The sequence below is a fragment of the Halichoerus grypus genome, chromosome 7, assembly GCF_964656455.1.
Source record: "Halichoerus grypus chromosome 7, mHalGry1.hap1.1, whole genome shotgun sequence".
NCBI lineage: Eukaryota > Metazoa > Chordata > Mammalia > Carnivora > Phocidae > Halichoerus > Halichoerus grypus.
This window is the reverse complement of record NC_135718.1, coordinates 106,123,371-106,145,326: the sequence shown is the minus strand read 5'-3', so window position 1 is coordinate 106,145,326 and position 21,956 is coordinate 106,123,371. Positions and strand designations below refer to the sequence as shown.

General features: G+C 41.5%; 1 protein-coding gene across 1 annotated transcript in view; it reads right to left on the bottom strand.

Annotated features, from left to right (window-relative positions):
- Nucleotides 1-21,956, bottom strand: part of PAPPA2 (pappalysin 2) — a 293,756-nt gene that overhangs the window by 32,188 nt on the left and 239,612 nt on the right. The window contains exons 18-21 of the mRNA XM_036117179.2: nucleotides 21,164-21,332; nucleotides 19,610-19,745; nucleotides 17,521-17,630; nucleotides 5,493-5,564 (exon numbers count right to left, since the gene is read on the bottom strand). Coding sequence (XP_035973072.2) covers nucleotides 5,493-5,564; nucleotides 17,521-17,630; nucleotides 19,610-19,745; nucleotides 21,164-21,332 — 487 coding nt within the window. The remainder of the gene's footprint in view (nucleotides 1-5,492; nucleotides 5,565-17,520; nucleotides 17,631-19,609; nucleotides 19,746-21,163; nucleotides 21,333-21,956) is intronic.

The following is a 21,956-nucleotide window of genomic DNA, read 5'->3' as shown; positions in this document are numbered from 1 at the left end:
GGGCCACCCTGTCCTGCACAATCTACCGTAACGATCCACCTCATGGTCAAACCCTTTAGCTGCCATCTTAAATGGGGGCTCTCTCATTTGGACTAGAATGGCACATCTGCTAAGCTTAAGAAGTGATTTCTTATCATTCTGGCACAAAACATGGAGGTGGTAAGGGAGGGCATGTTCCTTATAAGGATAGGACTTGGACTTAGAGAAAACTGTCCTAGACCTGTTTCTAGTAGAAAAATCAAACTTGCAGGCATGCAGACATTATTGCTCAACCCCCTTTGCCTTTAAAATGGTATATACTACACAGCTTCCTTCCAGCTTTCTGAGGGCGCCTCATTCCTTTGAGAACATCAGAATGGATTAGATAGGGCACCAGAGTCGTATTAAGCAATCCTTGACCAAATCTCCCTCCAAATCAGCCTGGCCTCTTTTTTCCTTGGGGTATAAGCAAAGACATGTGTATTGCCCGTCACTGTTGTATGAGGATGAACAGTGGCAAGGAGCATAACTTTCGTTTTGTAACAGAAACCACTCAGTATTACTGATAAATGAAATTCAATTAATGTTTATTACACGCTCAACTAATGTTTAATGAACATTCATACAAGAAGTGCTTGTACGTCCTTTATCATGTTCTGACTCTCCTATCTATCCTTAGTCTGAGTTTTCTCTTGCCAGCTGGTACCAGGATGGAAGCAGTAAAACCAAAAGCAGGACTGGTCTTGAACAGATGCCAAGAAAGGACAATGCCAACAGATTTCCAAAATGCAACCCATCCAGTGACTAAGAAATCAAGGCTAACCAAGATGGCCACAAATCTGAACAGTGGCCCTTTAAGAGAAGGAACCATGGGTATAATTAAGATCAAAATGTAATCAAAATCTTAATCTTTTGATTAAGATCAAAAACCCCCAGAAACAAGAGAGGTGTGCAGTTATTCCTTAAAAATTAGCATGACCCACACATTACTGGTGTGTAACCTCTCTGAAGGCCCCACGCTATATCCCCATGGGTGTGTCTCCATACTTTTCTGAAGCTGGTTATCTGACTAACAAGTTTAAAAGATAAATCTTATCCATCTGATTTAAAGCTGAGGGAACTTAAATTCAGAGAAGTTAACTGACTTGCCTAAGGACTCATGTGATAAAGGATGGAATGGAGGTTCAAGCCTGCCTCTATGCGTCAGACAGCCTGTCTTCTGCTATTCCATGTGGTCCTCACTGTATCTGCTGCTAGGCTTTCTGATTCTGTGTATGACAGGGTTTCTATTCTTTACTTCTCCTTCTATATATTTCTACTGTGCTGCTTCTCAGAAGACTGATCCAATCTTTTTCAATTTAAGACTCTCAAAGTCAAAGTTCTACCTTCAACTCTCTGTCCCTGCCTTTAGAATAGCAATAGGTGTCACTGAAGAATTAGGCTATGTTTTTCAGAGGAATACAAAAATAAATAAAACACACATCTGACACTTGGGAGCCTGCAGTCTGTCAGAAGGATGGACCTTTCCAATAATCTTGAAATAATGTGGTAAGTAAGGTAATAGACATCTGTAAGGGTATGCATAAGAATTTACAGGAGAAATGGTAGCTAATACCCAGAAAGACTTACTTGAAATTCCCACAAAATCTTAAAAGGCTTTCTAAGTTTTACTGGGAGCCTGAAGAACATCAATTAACCATGACTACCTATACTGTATAATAAACACTCATGAATATATAAACTGGGTAGAAGCTATTTCTGGATTCTTAATATATTGTTTCAATATGACCTTATCCCCACACAGTGAACACGAGTAGAGTCAGCATTTGATCCTAGTTATTCATACATCATTCTGCCTCTGTCCTCCTTCACAGCTCCCACTTTTGAAAAAGGAAGGGCACGGCTCCACAAAACAGCAAAGGGGTGAAGAGAGAGTGTCAGAAACTGTAATCCAAAATGGTGGCTGCTGAGAAGGACACAATATACTTGCAAGAAATACATGCTCACAGAAAAAGCAGCACCAAACCTGAGGTCAGTGGGCACTCAATTTTAATCATCTGGCAGGAGGGAAATTAGTCTTTTCTCTCCGAAAGGAGGCCATAAGTGTGGTCTTTATTCCCAGCTGCATTCCCTGGAGAACAAGATGTTCTTAGTTTAAGTGGAACCTAGGGCTGTGGACTTTGGCAGAATTAATAAATATGACTTTATGAAAGAGAAAGGAAGGAAGAAAGGAAGGAACGGAGGGAAAAATACCAGAGAGGGTAACACATGTGACCTGACAGTATCAGTGTTCACGGATGGAGCGAACACTCACTTCAATTATCGCCCCACAAAATGAAGATGCCCCTGACAGCTCTCTTTCTCTTGCCATGTTGGGAAAAGAGTACACATTATTGGACAACCATTTGGCAGAATAAGGGTTTGTTTTCTGCACAATTATCCTAGACCATTTGTATACTTGTCTATAATTTTAATGAGCACAGGTCTGGGAGGAGGAAGAACAATCAGGAAACCAACGCAGTAGCCCAGGTAGGAAATGCTGAGGCCCCCAAGAAGGGACACAATGGTAGGAATGAGGAGAGCTACTCATGGAATGATCTGGTGACTGACTGGCCTGGTGACTGACTGGACCTGGCAACTGTCTCCACATGCTCTGTGAATTATGGATCTCAGGGGGCTTCCATGGAAATGGCCTGTTTCCCCTTTCTTCTCTTGTTCTTTCCCTTTTCCCATCCTCAGGGTTTGCACCTACTCACCCTGAGGCCACACTAGCAGTTTTGCCTCCCGCTTTCTGCTTTCCTCACCCAGTAAGCATTTACAAAGTGCCTAACAGTTCACCAGGAATGCCACTACTTTATACCCATCAGCTATGGACCAGACATGGCATGGTGCTTAAACACTTCACGTACATCACGTTAATTCCTTGACACACTCCTTAGAAGAGCTTTGTCACCCCCGGTACAGATTAAGACACGAAGGCTCACACCACACAGCTGGCCTCGGATTTGAATTTACATTTGCGTGACTCCAAAACCTTTCCACCAACCAAGTTACCATTCCCTGCCCATATGCAATTTACAAAATAAATAGACAGTATGAGGAGGGGCAGGTCAGGAAAAATAGGAGGAGTATCAGGTTAAGTTTTGAGAAACAAACAGAAACATAGAATTTAATGTATGAACAAGTTTGGACTGCAAACCTGTAGTATGCACATATTCTTGCTGAGACAAGGTGAACGCAGGTGACAATGAGAAGGTGGTATTATTTACATAAGATGTTGTAGAGAACATCTTAGAGCTGTCTCTTAAAGAATGCAAGAGCCATAGAATGATGGAGAATTGAAGGTGAAAACTTGGTGGCAAAAGGGGTAGGACACAAAAGAGCAGATGGGACAGGAAGCGGGACACGGATAGGGGGATAGCGAAGTGATGGATTCACTGTTTTGAGCTCACTGAGAGACATGAAAAATGAGGTACTTCACTTTTACAAGGCTGGATGTCTCACGGGGACATCTTAGAGTTATATTCAGTACTGGAAAGCAAAAAAAGAAAACTCCTTTTAGATACTGGGGAACAAATGTCTAATTTGAGCTCAGATTTCTGTGCAGCACTTTTAAAACTTCCTCTCATCCACCGAGCCCTCTTTGGTTTATCTTGCCTCTGGGTCTGTTTTCCCTCCGTCTGTCTTTGACACTCTTCAGTTGTCCCTAATATATTTAGCTGACTTTTTCCAGTAAAGAATTAGGTGTCTGCCAAGTGGCCAGTTCCAGCCTCTCTTGTCCTTTCTTTCTCCAGTTCACCCCCTCTCTGCATTTCTTACTACTTATATCTTCAGAGTTGCTTCTCCTTCTCCTCCCCTGTCTGATTCCTTTCCTTTCTGGTGAGTATTGATGCTCTTTTTTTTTTTTTTCCTGCTTCTTCCTTCCACCCCATGGGCCACACCTTGAGAACCACTGGAGCAGGGGTACCAACAGCCATCAGGTCAAGACTCAGCTGCGCATGGCAGCGGTTGGGCAGGGGAGTCAGAGGAGGGAGTAAAGTTTTTCCTTGTCACATCAACAAATGCTAGGAAGGATAGAAGACTAGGAAGCTCTGGTTAAGGGATCCAGAGGACATGCTGGGGGTTCAGTGAGGAGGGGAGGACACATGGGGAAAGCTCTGTGTTGTAACCTTCTGGGAAACACGGAAGCCAGCTCCAAGCCCTGTCACCCACCCTTCCTCTTGCCATCACGCATAGAAGCAGCAGAAAGGAATTCTCAGGATTCCTTTGATCTCTTCCCAGTTCTGAGTCCTCTGTCTGTTCATCTCCCTCCTTCCCTGGCCTCCTCTTCCCTCTTTTTACCCCCTGCCCAGTGGATGAGTCACTGCCCCTCCTCCCCACCCTACTGCCATCTGTTTTTCTAATGATGGCAGAAGATGAGCTGTTTTGTTGGCCCACGCTGTAACGAAGCATACTCCATGCTAGCATTTTTCCTGGTGGACTCTCAGAACGCTATTTTATTGGTGTCATTTCCCCCACCCAGTTTTCTCTTTGTCTCAGTCCCCACCCTTTCCCCCTCTTTGGCCTCATGTAGATCCAGTTTCCCAGAATTAGATAAAGAGAAACAGGGATACAGAAGAGCCCAGGGACTGACAAGCATGTGGGTTGGGTGTGTGTTGGGGGAGGGTGCTGGAAATCAGTAGCGGTGCAACAGCTCTTGCTAGCACACAAGTAGCAGCCAGAATTACCCAAGTGTCACCGCTAAGTGGCTTAATTACTTGCAGTGAGAGATTTGGATGGCAAAACGTATTGTGACTGAGGGGCCATCCCCAGGGTGAGAGGGTTTAAATCTTTTGCGTGTGTGTGTGAGAGAGAGAGAAGTGCCCCTCCCCCCGCCCATGTCAGGATTCCTGGGTCAGTCTCCCTCAGTAAGGCTCTGCCTCATTCTTGACTCTTCTTCACAATAACTCCTGCTAATCTAGCTAAGGAATTCACAGCATGCTAAATCCCCTACTAGAAGGGACTCCCCTGTGTGAAGAAGTATGTAGGATTCCCTGAGGAAGTAAAGGTCTGGTTTGAGTTAATCAACAGTTGATTATAGGTCTACCTCAGAGGTTGAGAACCTAGATGCCTGCATGACCCAGGCAGTTGATGTTAAGGAGGGATGCACACTAGGTAAGAAGCCACAGGGAGAGGGGGGCGTCTTGCTGACCCAGAGAGCAGCTGTCCTTCTGGGGCTGTGGCTGTTACTCAAAGCCAGCTAATCGTTGCCATGGTTGCCAGAAAGTCATGTTTTTCAAGAGACAAATCTGCACAAAGTGTTTCATATTGAGGAGGAGGAGGAGGAAGCGGAGGAGGAGAAGATGAAGAGAAAAAGAAATCCTAATATCTGTAATTTGGGGATTGGAGGGCTAAATATAAGAGATTAAACAAAGGGCACAGGAGCAAGATCTTGAATTAGAAAGACTCAACTCCCTGTGAGTTAAGCAGACTAGAGAACTCTAGTCTGGGTTTGGGAGGGGGAAGCAGCTTACCTCACACGACTGAATGCAGTGGACCAGGACGGGGTCTGGGTGCCACTGGCGCCGCCCAGTGCATACGATGCTCTGAAGGGGAAGAGGAAAGAACAGAAAACAAAAACAAAGAGCCCTGGTCAGTAAGAGAAGGAGCAAATCCTGAGCTCCCCCTACCAGCCCAACCTCATTCCCTGAGGAGGGAGACCCTGGCTGTGCTCCATCCAGAGGGCCGAGGCGAGTTGGTCTTTCCTGAGGAACTGCTAATCCTGCCAGCTGGTGCCAAGGTGGAACTCTCATCCTCTTCATCCTCCTTCACCACCCCCCCCAAAGTATCAAAATTTCCAGAGAGGTGTAGGTGTAATTTTAGAAAGCATCCTCAATGTTGTGATGAGTTTAATTTGGTTCTAGGCATAAGATTGTTTCCATTTGTTTTTGAAGTTTTCAATAACATTACAAGAAACTGTGAGCTGTCTGTTGACCAGGAAGCACCGTGGATTTTTAAGAGCTGAGAAATATAGCTTCACAAGAGGAGTCTTGAACTAAAAATGGATCTCAAGAATCCGAGACGATAAGATGTGAGTGCCAAGCAAGGACCAGAGGATACATTGCACAATCTGCACTCTTGTTAGCACATTTATTGCTTCCTCATGGGAAATAAAAGAAGGTCTATGCATTGGACAAATAGGGTTAATGTGACACCACTGGGGCTCGAAATGGCACCTGCATCAAACTGGAGAGAGCAAAACCACGTTCGTATTAAACACTGATGACTGTCTCTGTCCCAGTGGCCATTTCCAGATGTGCACTTAAACAAACAGTCATCTACTCTTTGTTGAATGATACTTATCATTGAACTTTTTCCTTTTAATTTTTGTCTTTTAAAATTCCAAAAGATACACTCAGGAAAAGAGAAAGTCCCACAGGAGGCTTCAGGGAGAAAAGGAGATTCTCTCCATAGCCAGCTATCAACCCAGTCATTTGTAGACTTTCATACGCACATGTAAATTCACTGTGCTAGGAATACAGTGCAATCACAAGAAAAATAATACACAGTCAGATATGAGCTTTACACAAGATAGCACTTCCAGTAATTGGAAATTATACATTCTAGAATGCTAAGACTGTGCAATAATCAGATTGGAGACATTTGCATATATTAATATGTAGGTATATGAATATACAACTCATAGTTATGAGAATGGGAGTCTGCAAGATTTTCCTGGAGTTGTACTGCTATAAACTAAAACTCCTCTTTTACCACTTCGCTAAAGAGGAGATAAATACCATATATCCTAACAATTTCTGATATTCATAATTCCACATTATAATAGCATAGAAATTGACTCGGTTTTAAAAAGGATTATCAAATCTATACAGGATCCTACAAATATATAAGGTAAACACAATAAGGGTGTTCAGCCTACTAAAAACTGAGGTATTCTGCACTAAAAGCCACTTAAGCAGACCATTTGCATATAAACAATGGCTCTGCTACCTGGAAAGGACTCTTGTTTATGTTTTAAAACCAGTATCAACGGAACTCTATTTAGCTAGCAATGGTCCTGACTTCTATTATTTAAAATATCAACATTTTATGCTTCCTTGTTGTCACTAGATAATGATAAAGCATAAAACAGGAAGTTTTACCCTTGAGATGTAAATACATAGCAATCTTGTTCCTTCTCATGGCACCACATTCTCTAAGGATCCCCATTCCCCATCCTTATCAGTCAGACATTCAAATGTATACAGGCTTCAGGCACTATGAGCCAGATTCCCCAGTCAGCAAGAGGGGTCTGAAGATCCACAAATCTAGTTGCTGTCCTTAGAGAGGTCAATTCTACCACACAATAAGGGGATATTTAGCTTTGGCACCCTCACATGATGTCCATGGCCAGAACTCTCCAGAACATTCTAAACTGACTGTACCAGCTTCTCTTATGCCTTCTAAACCTTCTATCCCATCCACCTCTTTCATAAATGTAGGAGTGTGGGTTTGTTAACACTTTAGAAATTCTAAGGATATATTGCAAAGGGGGGAAAGAAAGAAAGGAAGAGTCTGCCTTTACTTTCGATTCGGTTTCTTCACTCTTTTGTCCTATCATCTCCAACTGATGTTTTCTATCTTTGTATATTTATATAATTTTATCACCATGTAATACAAATCACAGAATATAAAACGTTTAAAGGGTGCACAATCTCCCTCCTATTCCTGACCCCCAACCACCCAAGTTCCTCCATTTGATTTTCTGTATTTGTATCATTGCAGAGATATTCTATGCATATGCATACATATACATATGAAACTATTTCCACATACAAATTATAAGATACCATAATTTTATTTTGTACTTTGGTCTGTTGCTGTTTGCTTGCTTGTCTTTATTTCACTTCACAGTGTTTTCTCAGGGTTCTGTTCATTTTATGTTATCTGGAGTATTGCATCCTATTGATTGCGTAGTATTTCTTTGCATGTATGAACCCTCATTTACTTAACCAGACCCATACTGATGGATATTTAGGTTATTAACAGTCTTTTGCTCCAACAAACAGTGCTATGCATAAATCATTTCATTCATGGGCAACTATATCTGTAGAATAAATTCATGATAGTAGAACTGAGAATACCCATCTCAATGATTCCTTAATGTTCTGTAATTCAGACATGAGATGAATTCAAACTGGCAACCTTCCTTAATCTCTATAAAATTGCAACAGCTTCTGGTACCTGGGTCATATGCCTTCCTAGATTGTGAAATCCTTGAGAATAGGGACTGTCTCCCACTCATATATCTTATCTCAGTGACTTAGAGATGATGTTCTTCAAGCATTTGTCAACCACTAAATATGATGTTGGAGCTCCAGGATTCCTGACTACCTTCTAGCCTGTGAATGTCATTCATCCCATAAGAAAAGATATGCTTATGTCATTAATTGAACTACTACTTATTGATCAAAACCGGAGGAGAATTTCAAATGTGTTTCAGGCCCTAAATTTTGTGGGCTGGTTTGTGATGGTGAGGTGAAAGAGGGGAGTGAAACAGGAAGAAAAGCAATGAGAAGGGCTAGCTACTGGTGAGATTAGTTAAATTAATTCAACAAGGAGGTCATCAGCCTGAGGTGGCTCTGATCCATGGTGGCCTACTTAGGCAACCCAACATCTAAGCCTGTGAATGCTTCAAGGTTACGAAACTGAAACTATGGACAACCAATCACAAAGAGCCAACTAGGCTTTACGCTATAGCCAATCAATAGTATCCTTACTTTCCTTCTGTCTTTTGCTCTACCATAGAGTCTCTCCTGAGCTCCTCTTGGTGGAGCACTCCTAACCACTTCTGGTTTGATGCTGCCTGACTTAAAGAGAGGTTTGTTCCAATAGGCTCTTAAAAATTGTAATAAGCCTCAATTTATCTTTTAAGAATTCACTATGATTTTCTTATTTTCTGGAATATTTTTGACAAATTAGGATAGTATATATTACATTTGAAAAGCTATAGGAAATAACTGAAAGAACCACCTTATATCCTCTGTCCAGCTTTATCAAATCTTAACAATTTGATGTATCTGCTTCCAGAATTTAAGTCACTAGAGATTCAATTAACGTCCCCTATACGTACCCCTCCAACCTCATTCTCCTTCCTTCCTCCCTATTGGTAGGCAACAACTATTCTGAATTTTTAAATCATTATTCCTATACACTTTTATATGATTATAACTATTGGTATCATACTATTAGCAAGACACTTTGCAGGTGAATTGATTGTGAACAAAGATTTGTTTTGAACTTTCCAAAAGGAAAGCATTCATGAGAAAACCAGTTTAAAGATTTCCTCTTGGTTGGGCCATTTTAAAATTTTTAAAAAGTACAAGGGAAAAAGGGAAGAACAAAAGGAAGGTGGAAGGGGGAAAGAGACAGAGAGAGAGAGAGAGAAGGAAGGGAGGGAGGAAGGGAGGGCATAAGGGAACTGAAGGCTATTGCTTGGTTAAATGTCTCCCTAAAGGTCACAAGACTGATGGTTAGCCAACACTAAGGTCTAACACAGAATTGCTCAATTGTTTTTTTAATCAGGAATAGTTACTTGACAGAATGGGCTGCTAATCACAACAGACCACAAAGTTCTGCAGCTGCCCAGGTTTGTGACAATTTCCTTATTACTACATATGTATGCAACCCTAAATACAATACAGCATTGTTTTTGCATATTTATTTGGACAGTCTCACATTATGCTGCAGCTTGCTTTTCAGTTCTTCTTCCCCCATCCTCCAAGATGGTCTTGGACTCAATGCCTTGAGACTTATTCAAACCAAAAGCAGACACTTCCATACTTGAAACTGATGAAAAAGAAGGTTTTTTCATGACTCATGTCTGAGGGATTTGTTCTCCCACTGATGTCTGTGTGGCAAGTGTCACTGGAGCTGTTACACAACTGTGCCCATCAAGAGGACACTCTGAAGGATGAGGGCGAGGATGAGGAGATGAGAAAACAGACGGGAGGGTGAGACCAGCTAGTCAGACACTATGACTCCTGGGGGGCACTGTCTTCTTTTTCTCTTCCTGCTTCTCTCTTCCTCTTAAAACATTTTGTTTTTGCTTAAGGAATTATTAATCCTTTGGGGACCAATTTGGGAAAACAAAGTCAGAAATTACAAGACTTGTTTTGACTGAGCAATTCTAGTGAAGAGCTGGGGAGTCGAGGGAGGGATTCCCTGCAGTGTTGAGCATCTTTACAAACCTCACATGTGGAGCCACAGGAAAATCTCATTAGTTTGGACTTCACTAATTCCTAATTGTGATATACTAAAAAAAGAAAAGAGAAGCATTGTTCGGTCTGTGAAAAATGAAGTTATGAAGCAAACTAATAGAGGAAATGAGATGTTATGATGGATGCTTTTGTACTTCAGAAGGGAACACTTTCAAGTATAATTTAGAAAAACTCATTTACATGCAAACAATTGCCACATTATGTATTAAAAAAATCATCTCCCCATGAAATCAGATTCTTGAAGGACCACTTCTTTCCAACATAAGTCAAATGTTAATTTTCCCATTTTAAGTGGTAAATCTCAAAATATAATAAAACACCCTCTCAACACAGTGGTTAAGGACAGTCATAAAAATTCAACCTTACATAGGCCTTTGGAAAAATTGAAAGGTTTGCCTTGGGAAAGAGCTCTGTGGAGGCAGGAGCTACTCTCTTCTATAGGCTCTGGTTTCACATGGCAACCCCGTTCTGAACAAGGTCCGAAATGAGTCATATGCTGAGGAGATCTAGGGATGAAAATAAGACATCATTCCTACCCTCAAGAATCTTCCAGTTTAGAGGTAGAATGACAGAAAAGAAGAAAAAGGAAGAAAAGAATGAAGATGAGGAAATACAGGGATGAGAAAAGCACAAAGTGCTCCCAGCAAAATTTGGAAGGAGAGCTCCTCCCACAACCTCAGCTCGGGCTCCCCAGACCATTGGGTGTCTAGGCACTGCCAGAGAGGTGTGGGAGGCTGTGGAGCAAAAGCTCTTGTTTCTGGGTGTGAGCAATGGTACTGACTGGGCACTTGGCTGTCTCCTGTATCCCAACTGCCAGATTCCACTGCTCAGTCACCTTGACTGGCAGGCCTTTATTTGACTGCCAAGAAGCCCTTTTGTTTGGTGTCCTCTCTTTCTGCCAGGTATTTCTCTGCAAATGTCATCACCGTAGAAAGGTCTAGATCTCTGTGTATAGCAGGTGAAGGAGGAAGACACCATTATAAAAACAAAAGGCCCAGCAAGTCCATCTGAGCATTCAAATCCTTACCTCTTGTCTCCCACAGCCAGCAGGCCCTTGAGTCATTAGAAATAATAGTCATTTTCATCTGTACGCTTAGTCTCGCAACCGAAGCTGTTAGAAGTTGCTTCTTTAGTCAGTGTTCAAATAGGAAACACTGAATGGCCATTAATTCCCTTCCCAGCCCCATTTATAAAAGGGACAGAAAAAAGAAACAAATGAACTACATGTTTCTGTCTACACACACGGGTGCACACCAATAAGCAAAGTATAAAACTTAGAGAATGATGCTTTCTCTTTCATAGAGATAACTGGTGATACCTGCTCAGAGAGGAAGGAAACCTTCAAAGGTAAGATTTGTACTGAATCAACTGAAATTTCATTTTTACTCACTTCAGAACTATATGCTAAAAACTGTGTAAGACATTTCCGAAGTGTTACTTTTGATTTTTACAACAGCACTGCAAGATAGATAATATTATCCTCACCCTTTGCTGATGAATAGACAGAGGCCACCGAAGGGTAAGTATTTGAACCCTCACTCTTCTTTATGCCAGTTGCTACTTCGAGTTGTTTTACATCAAAACCCAAGGTTACCTAGGTCCTCAGAAATTCTTCCTTTAATGGAAAGTATATTATTCTAGAAGTCAGGTATCATTTGCAGGAATAAAAACCAGCAGAACCCCCAGAGGAAGGCAAATCAACTTTGTGGGGATCTCAAAAGTATACTTGAATGTTCTTTAAAAACAATCTCTTTCACAATAAGGAAAAGTAGAATTATAGAAAACTGTCTCTCTAAATTATTTTTGTTAGAGAAGGAAGGAAGCAAGGAAGGAAGGAAAGAATAAGGAAGGAAAAAAGAGAAGTGTAGGAATGAGGGCGTTCTTATAATTGAGAGGAGTGGCTTCTTTTCTATTTGATGAGCAAACTAATCCCAATACACACTGCAGGGGAAAGAAACAACTATGGCAAATGGGGTGATTCAGGGGAGATCACATTGGACTTGGGATCAGACAAGTTGATTGCACTTCTTTCTCCACTTCTTGTTAGCTGTGCAAGCTTGGACAGATCATCCAACATCAACTTTATTGGTAAAAATAAGGATAATAAAATCCTGCTTTCCTAGTTTATTGGTTTCTGATAAGATTAAAATGAAATTATAAATATAGAAAAATATATGTATTTTTATATATACAACTTTGAAAACAATAAAGTGTTATCCAACTGTAAGATATCATTTTTATTACAAAGAATGAAGTCACTGGAAGCAGACTAGAGAAAATGATGCAACTGAATTCATTTGCTCTGTAGTCTTGCCAGATATAAAGGTATTTGAAGTATGGGAGATAGGGATTTGCACGAAATAAGGAGATCACCATTTACTAAACAAAGGAGCCAGGCTCCAAGTATACATGCTTGTACTTAAAATATTTATGTTGCCAGTATTTTATTTTGTAATAGCAGTGTCTCTCAAAACATTACCACGGAATGACTGGGTGTGCTTCATGGCATCACCAGCCTCTCTGAAGGGTAGAACCCAGCTCTGTCCCTCTTACAAACTGCCCAAGTGATTCTTAAGGACACCAAAATTTAAGATTGAGTATATATATGGAACAACCCCCAAGATAAATCAATGTAAGTTATAAGGATTTTACTCGATGAAGAGATTCATTTAACACAACTGCTTTGGTTTATAAGGCATTTCCTCTTATTTATGAGGACAAGGTTAGATTTCCTGCTGCTCACGAGCTACTGGGTGCCACAAAATAGTAGACATCATGAAATCATCTATGGCTGGTGTGTAATCTTATCTCTGAGAACCTGGGAACACAAGAATAAGCTCATCACCATTCCCATTGCTTCCATTGACTTCTTTCTCTTGTTGTCTGTTATAATAAAGTTTTGATTTCCTAAAAACAAAGCATCCCATGGGGTGCCTGGGTGGCTCATTCGTTAAGCATCTGCCTTCGGCTCAGGTCATGATCCCAGGGTCCTGGGATCGAGCCCCGCATCGGGCTCCCTGCTCAGCGGGAAGCCTGCTTCTCCCTCTCCCACTCCCTCTGCTTGTGTTCCCTCTCTCGCTGTCTCTCTCTCTGTCAAATAAATAAATAAAATCTTTAAAAAAACAAAAACAAAAAACAAAGCATCCCATGTAAGCTTTTTTGTAAGCAATGCTTCTTTATTTCATTATATCTATGAAATTGTTGAGAGATTCACAGATGACAGCTTCTTTGGACGCTCTATGATAATTCATGTTAACTACTGGATTAACACTGGGTTTTCTTTTGGCATAAAGAATCTTGATTTGGGTTATGTTATCAATTATGTATTCAACTTTTAAAATTCTGACCTTTGGATGTTTTCTCAAGAACAATTACTCTTGCAAAGTAAGGATGAGGCTCATTTTTTAGTTATCTCAATTCTTCCTCCACATTATGAGAAGGAGCTAATTACTTCACTTTGTTTTCACACAGAAATAGGACCCAAGTCTATTTAGTGCCTCTAAAAATATGCAAATTATGATCAGTCTAGCGGTACCCCCAAATCACAAAGAAGGGCAGTATCATTGCAGATGGGAAGAGCAGGCAGAGGTGAGGAAAGCAACCTGTCTCCAGTAAGAATGGCAACTAATCAAGAAAGATTGTTCCTCATCAAGCACAGAGTTAATTTCTATCCATGTTTCTCATCTGATACTCACGTTAACCTTATGAAATGGGTAGTATGTCTATCTTACAGATGAGGAAATGGAGGCACAGAACAGTAAAATTGCCTAAAATTATGCACCTGATGGATAATAGAGATTATGAGTGAAAACTCAGGTTTTTTAAAAATACATTTTTGATTCTAAGGTCTACAACATTTCTGTGATGCTATTGTCCTCAAAATCATGCCTGGATAACCTGTTTCAAAACCTGGATTGACTGACTAGACCATGGTCATGACACACGCAATGATACAAACAACAACACTTGATGTTTGGCTTAAGGAGAAAAAAGTGCTCTGCATTTTTTCTCTGGGGTGGGCAACTTGAAAATGACAAGGACGTGATTACACAGTTGCACAGAGCTGCCAAAATGGCCCAGTTTGACGAGGAAGTGGACATTTCCTTCCAAAGTAGAAAATGGTGCTACAATTTCTTTGCTCACTCAACCAATGTTTATAAGACACCTACGAGGTTCCTAGCACTGGAAAAGTCACTAGGAATATAAATGTAAAGTAAATGCTATGGAATAAGGGTAAATAAATAATAATGACTCCCCTGAAGGACAGTTCAGAAAAAGGAGGCTTTCAAAAAATAGAGGATATTGTTTTCTAGTTTGGAAACAGTCATGCCTCTGTCGTTGGTACCCCTGCTATCTTCATGGAGACAACTGAACTGCTCTTCTTTGAATGTTCCACTTGGAAAGCAGAAGTGGGAGACCCCAATCACTGGAAGGCCTGCACTCTGGCCTCCCAAACCCTACATCCACCGACTGGCAGCCTTTACAGGGAAGTGGGTGGAGAAGAGTTCCTTAAGCAGTTTATCTCTCAAGAGGAAGAAAAGGGTCTGAAATATCCTAAGCATTTCCCCCTTCAGCTACTAATGGAGAAAGAGAAGTCTTTTGTCAGGGGAAGCTGAATTTAAGGGACTGAAGGAAAATCTAGACCATCTGGCACTCCATGAAACAGGAGGCAGAAGCTCTTCCAGAGCTCTTCCTCCGGGCTCTGTAATTCCAGCTAGACCTTCACAGCAGACTATGGGAAGTGGGACAGAAAGTCTAGAAAGGCCAGGGATGGGAGAACCAGGCAAGGTGTTTCTCTGGCTTTCTCCTTCCCACCCAAATCCAGTCTTCACACTGCCCTCAGGCTCCTGGTTTGCTCCACTCTGCTCAGTGTCCTCCTTAGGTTCTACATCCTAGGAGGGGCGTGGCCTGCCCTGCGGGATCTCACCCACCTGCCTCTCCCCTATCTCATCCTTCTAGTACCCATCTTCCCTCTCCCTTACCACCATACATACCATGGTTTCAGCCACAGAGAACGTCTTACCATTCCTAACCCTCTAGAACATTCCTCGTGATCATAGTCTATGACCCAGAGGAAAAGCCTCCTGGTCATTTGATCCTTCTTGAAGCTCCTGAGCAGAAGAATTAGTTGCTTCCTCCTGGGTGTTCCCACAGCACTTCTACCACAACCAACCCACTTCCCGTGTTGCTTTATTATAAATGTTTTCATGGCCAGATTATAAATCTCATAAAAAGAAGGACTATCATTTTCTCATCTCCATATTCCCAGCACTTAGCCCAGTTCCGGGGCACATAGTAAGTCCCAACAAATGTTTGTTCAATGAATAACTGACTGAATTAATAGGGGTATGCTACTCCCCATCCCCCTCTCCTGAATTGTACTTGGAGTAGTTTTTCTGATCCTCCTGCTTTGACACAAATCCCTGCTGATAATACAGCACAATTAGCCTGTGAGGAAAAAGAAGCAATCTGAGGATGGTTTCCAAATGAAATGTGGAACATCTCTAGACTCCATCTCTTGGTGAATCTATGAGAACAGCCTTCCAAGGATTTTCTTTGTTAGAGAGTCTAATGAAGCAACCAAGCTCCCAGGCTCTGTGTTATCCCCACCCTTCCCACTCTAAGGAGAAATAACTAATTTAGCACAAGATCTTCTCCATCTAGATCTTGTATAGCCTTCTCTTCCTCATTTTCATTTATTTACCTCTCAAATATTTATTGAGCAATTTCTGCCTACTAGGCACTGTTCTAGGATCAGGGGATATAGTAGTGAATGGAACAGACAATATTCCCCCCGGGGGCTTTTAATTCTAGCAGCAGAAAAGGATACTAAATAAGATAAATAAGTAAAATATATAATATGCCTGGTAATGGTAAGTCCTAAGGAGAAAAAATAAAAATGGGAAAGGGGGACAGAAAGTTTTAGAGGAGTTAATATTTTAGATAAAAAGTCAAAGAGGGGGGCGCCTGGGTGGCTCAGACGGTTAAGCGTCTGCCTTCGGCTCAGGTCATGATCCCAGGGTTCTGGGATCGAGTCCCACGTCGGGCTCCCTGCTAGGCGGGGAGCCTGCTTCTCCCTCTGCCTCTGCCTCTCTCTCTCTCTCTGACTTTCATGAATAAATAAATAAAACATTAAAAAAAAAAAAAAAAAGTCAAAGAGGGCCCTGATATTTGAGTAAAATTCTAAAGAAAGCCAAGAAGCAAGACATGAGGAAACCTGGGAGAAGAGCATTCTAGGCAGAGGGAACCACAGAGCAAAGGTACTGTGGTGGGAGTGTTGCTGGCATGTCTAAGAATCAGCCAAGAAGCCATTGTGACAAGATTAGAGTGAGCCAAGGAAAGCATATAAGGGATGAAGTCAGAAAGGTAAACATGATCACTGGAGGAAAGGAGGCCATGGAACTGAGAATCCAGGTTTTGGAAGTGTCAAGTGTGTGGAAATTGAAATCAATGAGTCCTGTGGGAGTATCAGCAAATGCGACCATGACCCAGGAGCTAAAGTGTTTAAGAAATAAGGGGAGGGGGTGACCTGAAGGTAAGAAGATGACAGAAGATGAAGTTGGTTTTGTTGGCATTAGATTCAAATGTGGGGGACTCCAGGGAGGAGACAGGGGGAATAGTTTGGAAGTGTCACTGAGGAGACAGGAGGGCAGGTGCCCCTCTCCTGGGCCCAGGGGAGAGAGAAAGCAGGGAGAGGAGTCCTCAGGGTTTCAACCGAGAATGTGAACAAAAGGAGAGCCCAGAGAAGAGGCTGTCAATGTAGTGGGTCTTGCCCACAACCGACTGGATTCCATGGGGCCCGGGGAGAAGATCTCAGGGTTCAGAAAGGGTGGGCAGGAAAGGCAGCTCTCTCTTACTCCCTTTGGTCATTCTTTCCCTGTTTTCAGTTCTATCTTCATCTTTTCCAAACCATCTTTCCCTCTCCAACCTTCTTTCAACTTTCTTCATTTCTTTGGCTTCTTCTAAGTTTTCCTGTCCTATTTTTCATTAGTAGTAATCTTCTCTTCCCATTTCCTTTCTGAATTACCATTCTTTATGTCTCCAAGTTCTCCTTCTAGATTATCTTTTAAACTGTCCTTTGGATAGGGGCCATTTTTTTCTCAAGTTTCCTCTTTTCTCTTCCTGATTTTTAGTTTTTCTCTCTAGGAATGATCCATGTGGTTGTTTGCTTTAAGGATGCTTTGAAAGCCTCGGAAATTACTCCAGGGAATATGCTGTCAGTTCAGAATTTCCCCCCAGTAGTCTTACATCCTTGGCACATAAAAAATGTCCCTTTCCTCACCTGGACTTTGACAGGTTCCATCCAGTGCTCCAGAGTGTCAGCAGTGATGTTCTCAGGCAGAATTACAGGATCACTAGGGGGAATTACGCACGATGGGGAACACACTGCACCTGGAGGAACAGAAATTTATAGCAGAGACTTGAACTTCTTAGATCGCTGTCTTTTTCATTCTGGAATCAATAGCTTTGATTTTTTAAGAGCAATTACTTTCTACGTTATGGGTCACCACATTATCATGGTTATAGGCAGGGCTGATATTCATCTACTATGCACCTGTAGGGATACTTCTACACTAATTGCTAAAGAGCCACTGCCCCAAGTTAACTCCCCTTGACAAAATGCCCACTCTTCTTTCTGGTCCAGTATAGCCCCTTCTCTGGAATCTCTGAATCCCTGCATGATCCAGCCATTAAAAGTTTAACTCCTGGCCCTGAAGACCCCCAACACCCCACTCTAGGACTCTGGCCAGCCAAAGACTAAGCTGATGGGCTGATGCCTTTTAAGTACATTTAATATCATTCCTGCTTATATGATCTCTGGAAGGCTTATAATTATAGTAGCCACTACCTAAGAAATTTACTAGCTGGGGAAAAAAATGGCCGAGAAATTATGAAGGCAGATTTATAATGTCTGTTGCTCCAGTGAAGATCATTATGCTGTCAGCCAAAAAACCTATGTGATTAAAAGAGGAAGCAACAGGAAATTAGAAGCAGAGACTCTGATCATATGTTAGCCTCCTGAAGGAAAATCTTGCTCTGTTCCCTTGTATGTGGGGCCTAAGTGTCTTCTAAAACTCTATTCAAAGATGACACACTCCCAGGGTTCTCTGTTTCCTCATCTATAGATTTGTTCATCTCCAAGCTTCTTTTTAGCTCTCACTGTCTCTATGTCTACGTTTTCTGCAAACTTGTGAAATAACTCAAAATGCTAAATGACTCTTAAGAGCTCTATATATGTGAGTGCATGACATTTTAATACAGAAATTAGAGAGTGGGGAGATGAGACTTCACTCATGAAACACCATTCAAAAGGCCCAGTCTGAGCACCCCACTACTCCATGCCTGACCATGAGATATCTTGGGGCAAAGAGCAACCTAAAGATGGTAGAGAACCATCTCTGAAACTAATGAGCTTTCTCATTCACTCAAAGTATGCCCACTGGCATGATACAGTTACAGTGACATAAAATTACTCCTTGCTTGGGGCACCTGGGTGTCTCAGTTGGCTAAACATCCAACTCTTGGTTTTGGCTCCAGTCATGATCTCGGGGTCATGAGATCAGGCCCCATGCTGGGTGGGCTCTGTGCTCGGTGCAGAGTCTGCTTGAGATTCTCTGCCTCTCCCTTTCCCTCTGCCCCTCCCTCTGCTCATGTGTGCCCTCTCTCTCTTTCTCTCTAAAATAAATAAATAAATAAATAAATAAATAAAATCGTAAAAAAAAAAATATTACTCCTTGCTTATGCAGTTCAGAACTCAGGGTTAATCTTACAAGGTTTTCCACAAAAAAGCATCTCTTTTCTATGATGCTTAGGTCCAGACAGGGCAAAATTGAATCAACATCACTATAAATCAGCTCTGACCAAAGAGACCCTTAGTTGCCATTACTTGATTAAGAATTTGCATATAGGTTCTGGAGCCTGGTCTTCTCATTCTGGAGAAAGAATGGCTGAAAAGCAACGCAAGCAAATGCAATCTCAAATCATCCCTTTCAGGAATTCTCTGCTCCAGTAACAACTGCAGAAAGAATGGAGAAGGGGCAAGCACATGCATAGTGTATGGCTACACATTTCTACCTTTCCTCTTGAACTACAACTCAACTCCTGCTACAAATAAATCCACTTTCTGCCTGCAGCGCGTGGGTAACATGACCAGATCCTCCGCAAATAGCTCAGCAGCCACACCAATGTTACACGCATGTGGAAGGGTAAAAAGGAGTTTGCCATAAATTTTATTTTTACTGAACCAGCTAAAAGTCAACTTGCATTTCCATCGACTCCTCAGGGAGAACAATGGATCTGACTCAAACTCCAGCCAGGCTTAATAAAAGGATTACTTGGGAGCAGAATTCACCATCTCCTCCCAAACTTACCAATTCCGTATCCCTGTTCACACTTGTACTCCACAAAATTCAGCTCTGAGGGGGGTGGTGGGCACTCCCCTTGCAGGTTCTCACACAACTTGAACTCCTCAGTCCACAGTCCCTCCTTAGTGCAGAGGATGGGACGCTAAAATATCAAAAGTAAACATTTCCATTCTTGTTTTGTTAACTTCATTTAGACCAGGGAAAAAAGTGGTCTGATGAAATGGTAGTGTTCTCCAACTTTTAGAACCTGGACTAAAAGATACTATTGAAATAATAAACCATGTTGTTACTGACCAGAAAATAAAAATAAAAAATAAGAAAAGTCAAGACAATTTTTTGCTGTTTGGATGTGAAGAAACCATGGACAATTTTGTCATTAATGAAATTTATTAACAATGTGTTTTCCTCTGTATATAAGGATTCAGTGAGCTGTTAACTGTAGCCCACATATTCGGAGATATTTTTGGAATTTTTTTCACAGATGGTGTTGTTTTGCATGGATTCATCCATACTATCACACAAACGCTGCTTGTAGCAAATGTCAGATTTTTTTTCAAGAGGAGTGTGATCCAGTGAAACCAATTCATAATTTTTCCAAAGGTATTTTTGCCTTTCTGCTTGAATGGACACATCATAGTTTCTTTTGATCTCACCAAAGTTTTATTTCCTTTCTCCATATGTATGCTGGTTTGTGTGACTCTTGGCTCCATACCCCCAATAATCACAAAGTATACTATATGCAGATCACAGAGAAAATAGCACTAACTCACAAAACCCAAGAAAGCAAGATTTTAGAATTGTAGATAAAACTCTCCCTTCATCCAGGGCCAACTCCTTGAGGCCTTAAACAATCAGTGCAAACGGATGTGTTTGATTTCTCAGGAGTCTCATTTCATGGCATATTCTTTTCACATCTGTCCAGCAGTGCTTACCTTGGAGTGCTGGACACTGAGACAGACATGTGCCAGGAGAGCAGTCAAGGTCATTGATCTCTGCCTAGGAAGTCTGCTTAACTTCCTGTCTCGTGTGTGTATGTGTGTGGTACTTGAAAAGAGTCAAAACTAAAACTGATTTTCATCACATAACCACGATAAGACTGTGGTTTTCATTTGAGACCTCTTGTGCCAAAATCCTAGGAAGAATGGTAGTCAGATAGTGCTTTCAGCTTTGCCTTTGCTGAGAAATTTGTGTTTCTGTTCAGAACTCTGTTCTATTGAAAAATATGATACCAGCTTTCAGAGCCAGGTTAGGTCAGTGGCCATACATGGGAGGAAATCACATTGCCAAAGCAAAAGCCCAGCATTTTTTGGAATTTACCCAGGTACCCAAACTGTCAGGTTTTTCCTTTTATCCAAGAGGAAGTTCTAAATTCAGGAGAAACTATTCCAAAAACGTGGTTATCTTCTGAATTTTCTATCGAATAATATCAACACTGCTGCTTAGAATCCCAACTTAGTAAGGCCCTGCCTATTGGGATTCACTTAGATCATTTCTAGTCAACATTCTTGGATTGGTCATCAAGATTAGAGCAGAGCCTGATCCAAAACCAAGTCATCTTACCCTTCCACTTTCCTGGTTACAGTTGAGCATACACTGGCTGTTGAGTTCAAAGCCATTGGTACATTCATACATGCCTTCAAAGACAGGAGAAGGGGGCTCACACACCACTGGGATGCAGCTGCCTTGCTCCCAGATTCCACCCTCCAGGCACTGTATCTTCAGGAAATTGCTGATAAGACATGAAACAAAATAGCCCATTAGACTCCCTCAAGGAGGTCATGGTAGAAGCCTGGGTTCTCAGTAATATGGGATAAGGATTAGCAAATAGGCAGGAGCAGTTGGTTCTTGTTAACTAAAGGTCCTACCTCACCAGTCTAATTTCTAAGTCATGGAAGTAAAAATAGTAGTGGACACTTAGCAGTGATAACAACAGCTATTGTATCGTATAGGCATACCTTGGAGATATTGCAGATTCAGTTCCAGACCACTACAATGGGAGATCTCGCAATAAAGCGAGTCAAATGAATTTTTTGGTCTCCAGTGCATATAAAACTTATGTTTAAACTATACTGTAGTCTATTAAGTGTGCAATAGCATTATGTCTGAAACAAACAATGAAAGCTTAATCATGTCTAGATTTTGATTTAAAGCAAGAGACACGTGACTCTTTTACTCAAACACTTAGAGAACATTGTAGTATTATTAATTGGCCTAATTCCAGTTTTGTTGTTTCTTGGGGAATATAGAGGCCCAAGGAGAGGGAGAGGGATGGGGGAACAGCCAGTCAGTGAAGCAGTCAGAATACACACAACGTTTATCGATTAAGTTTGCTCTCATATGGATATGGTTCATG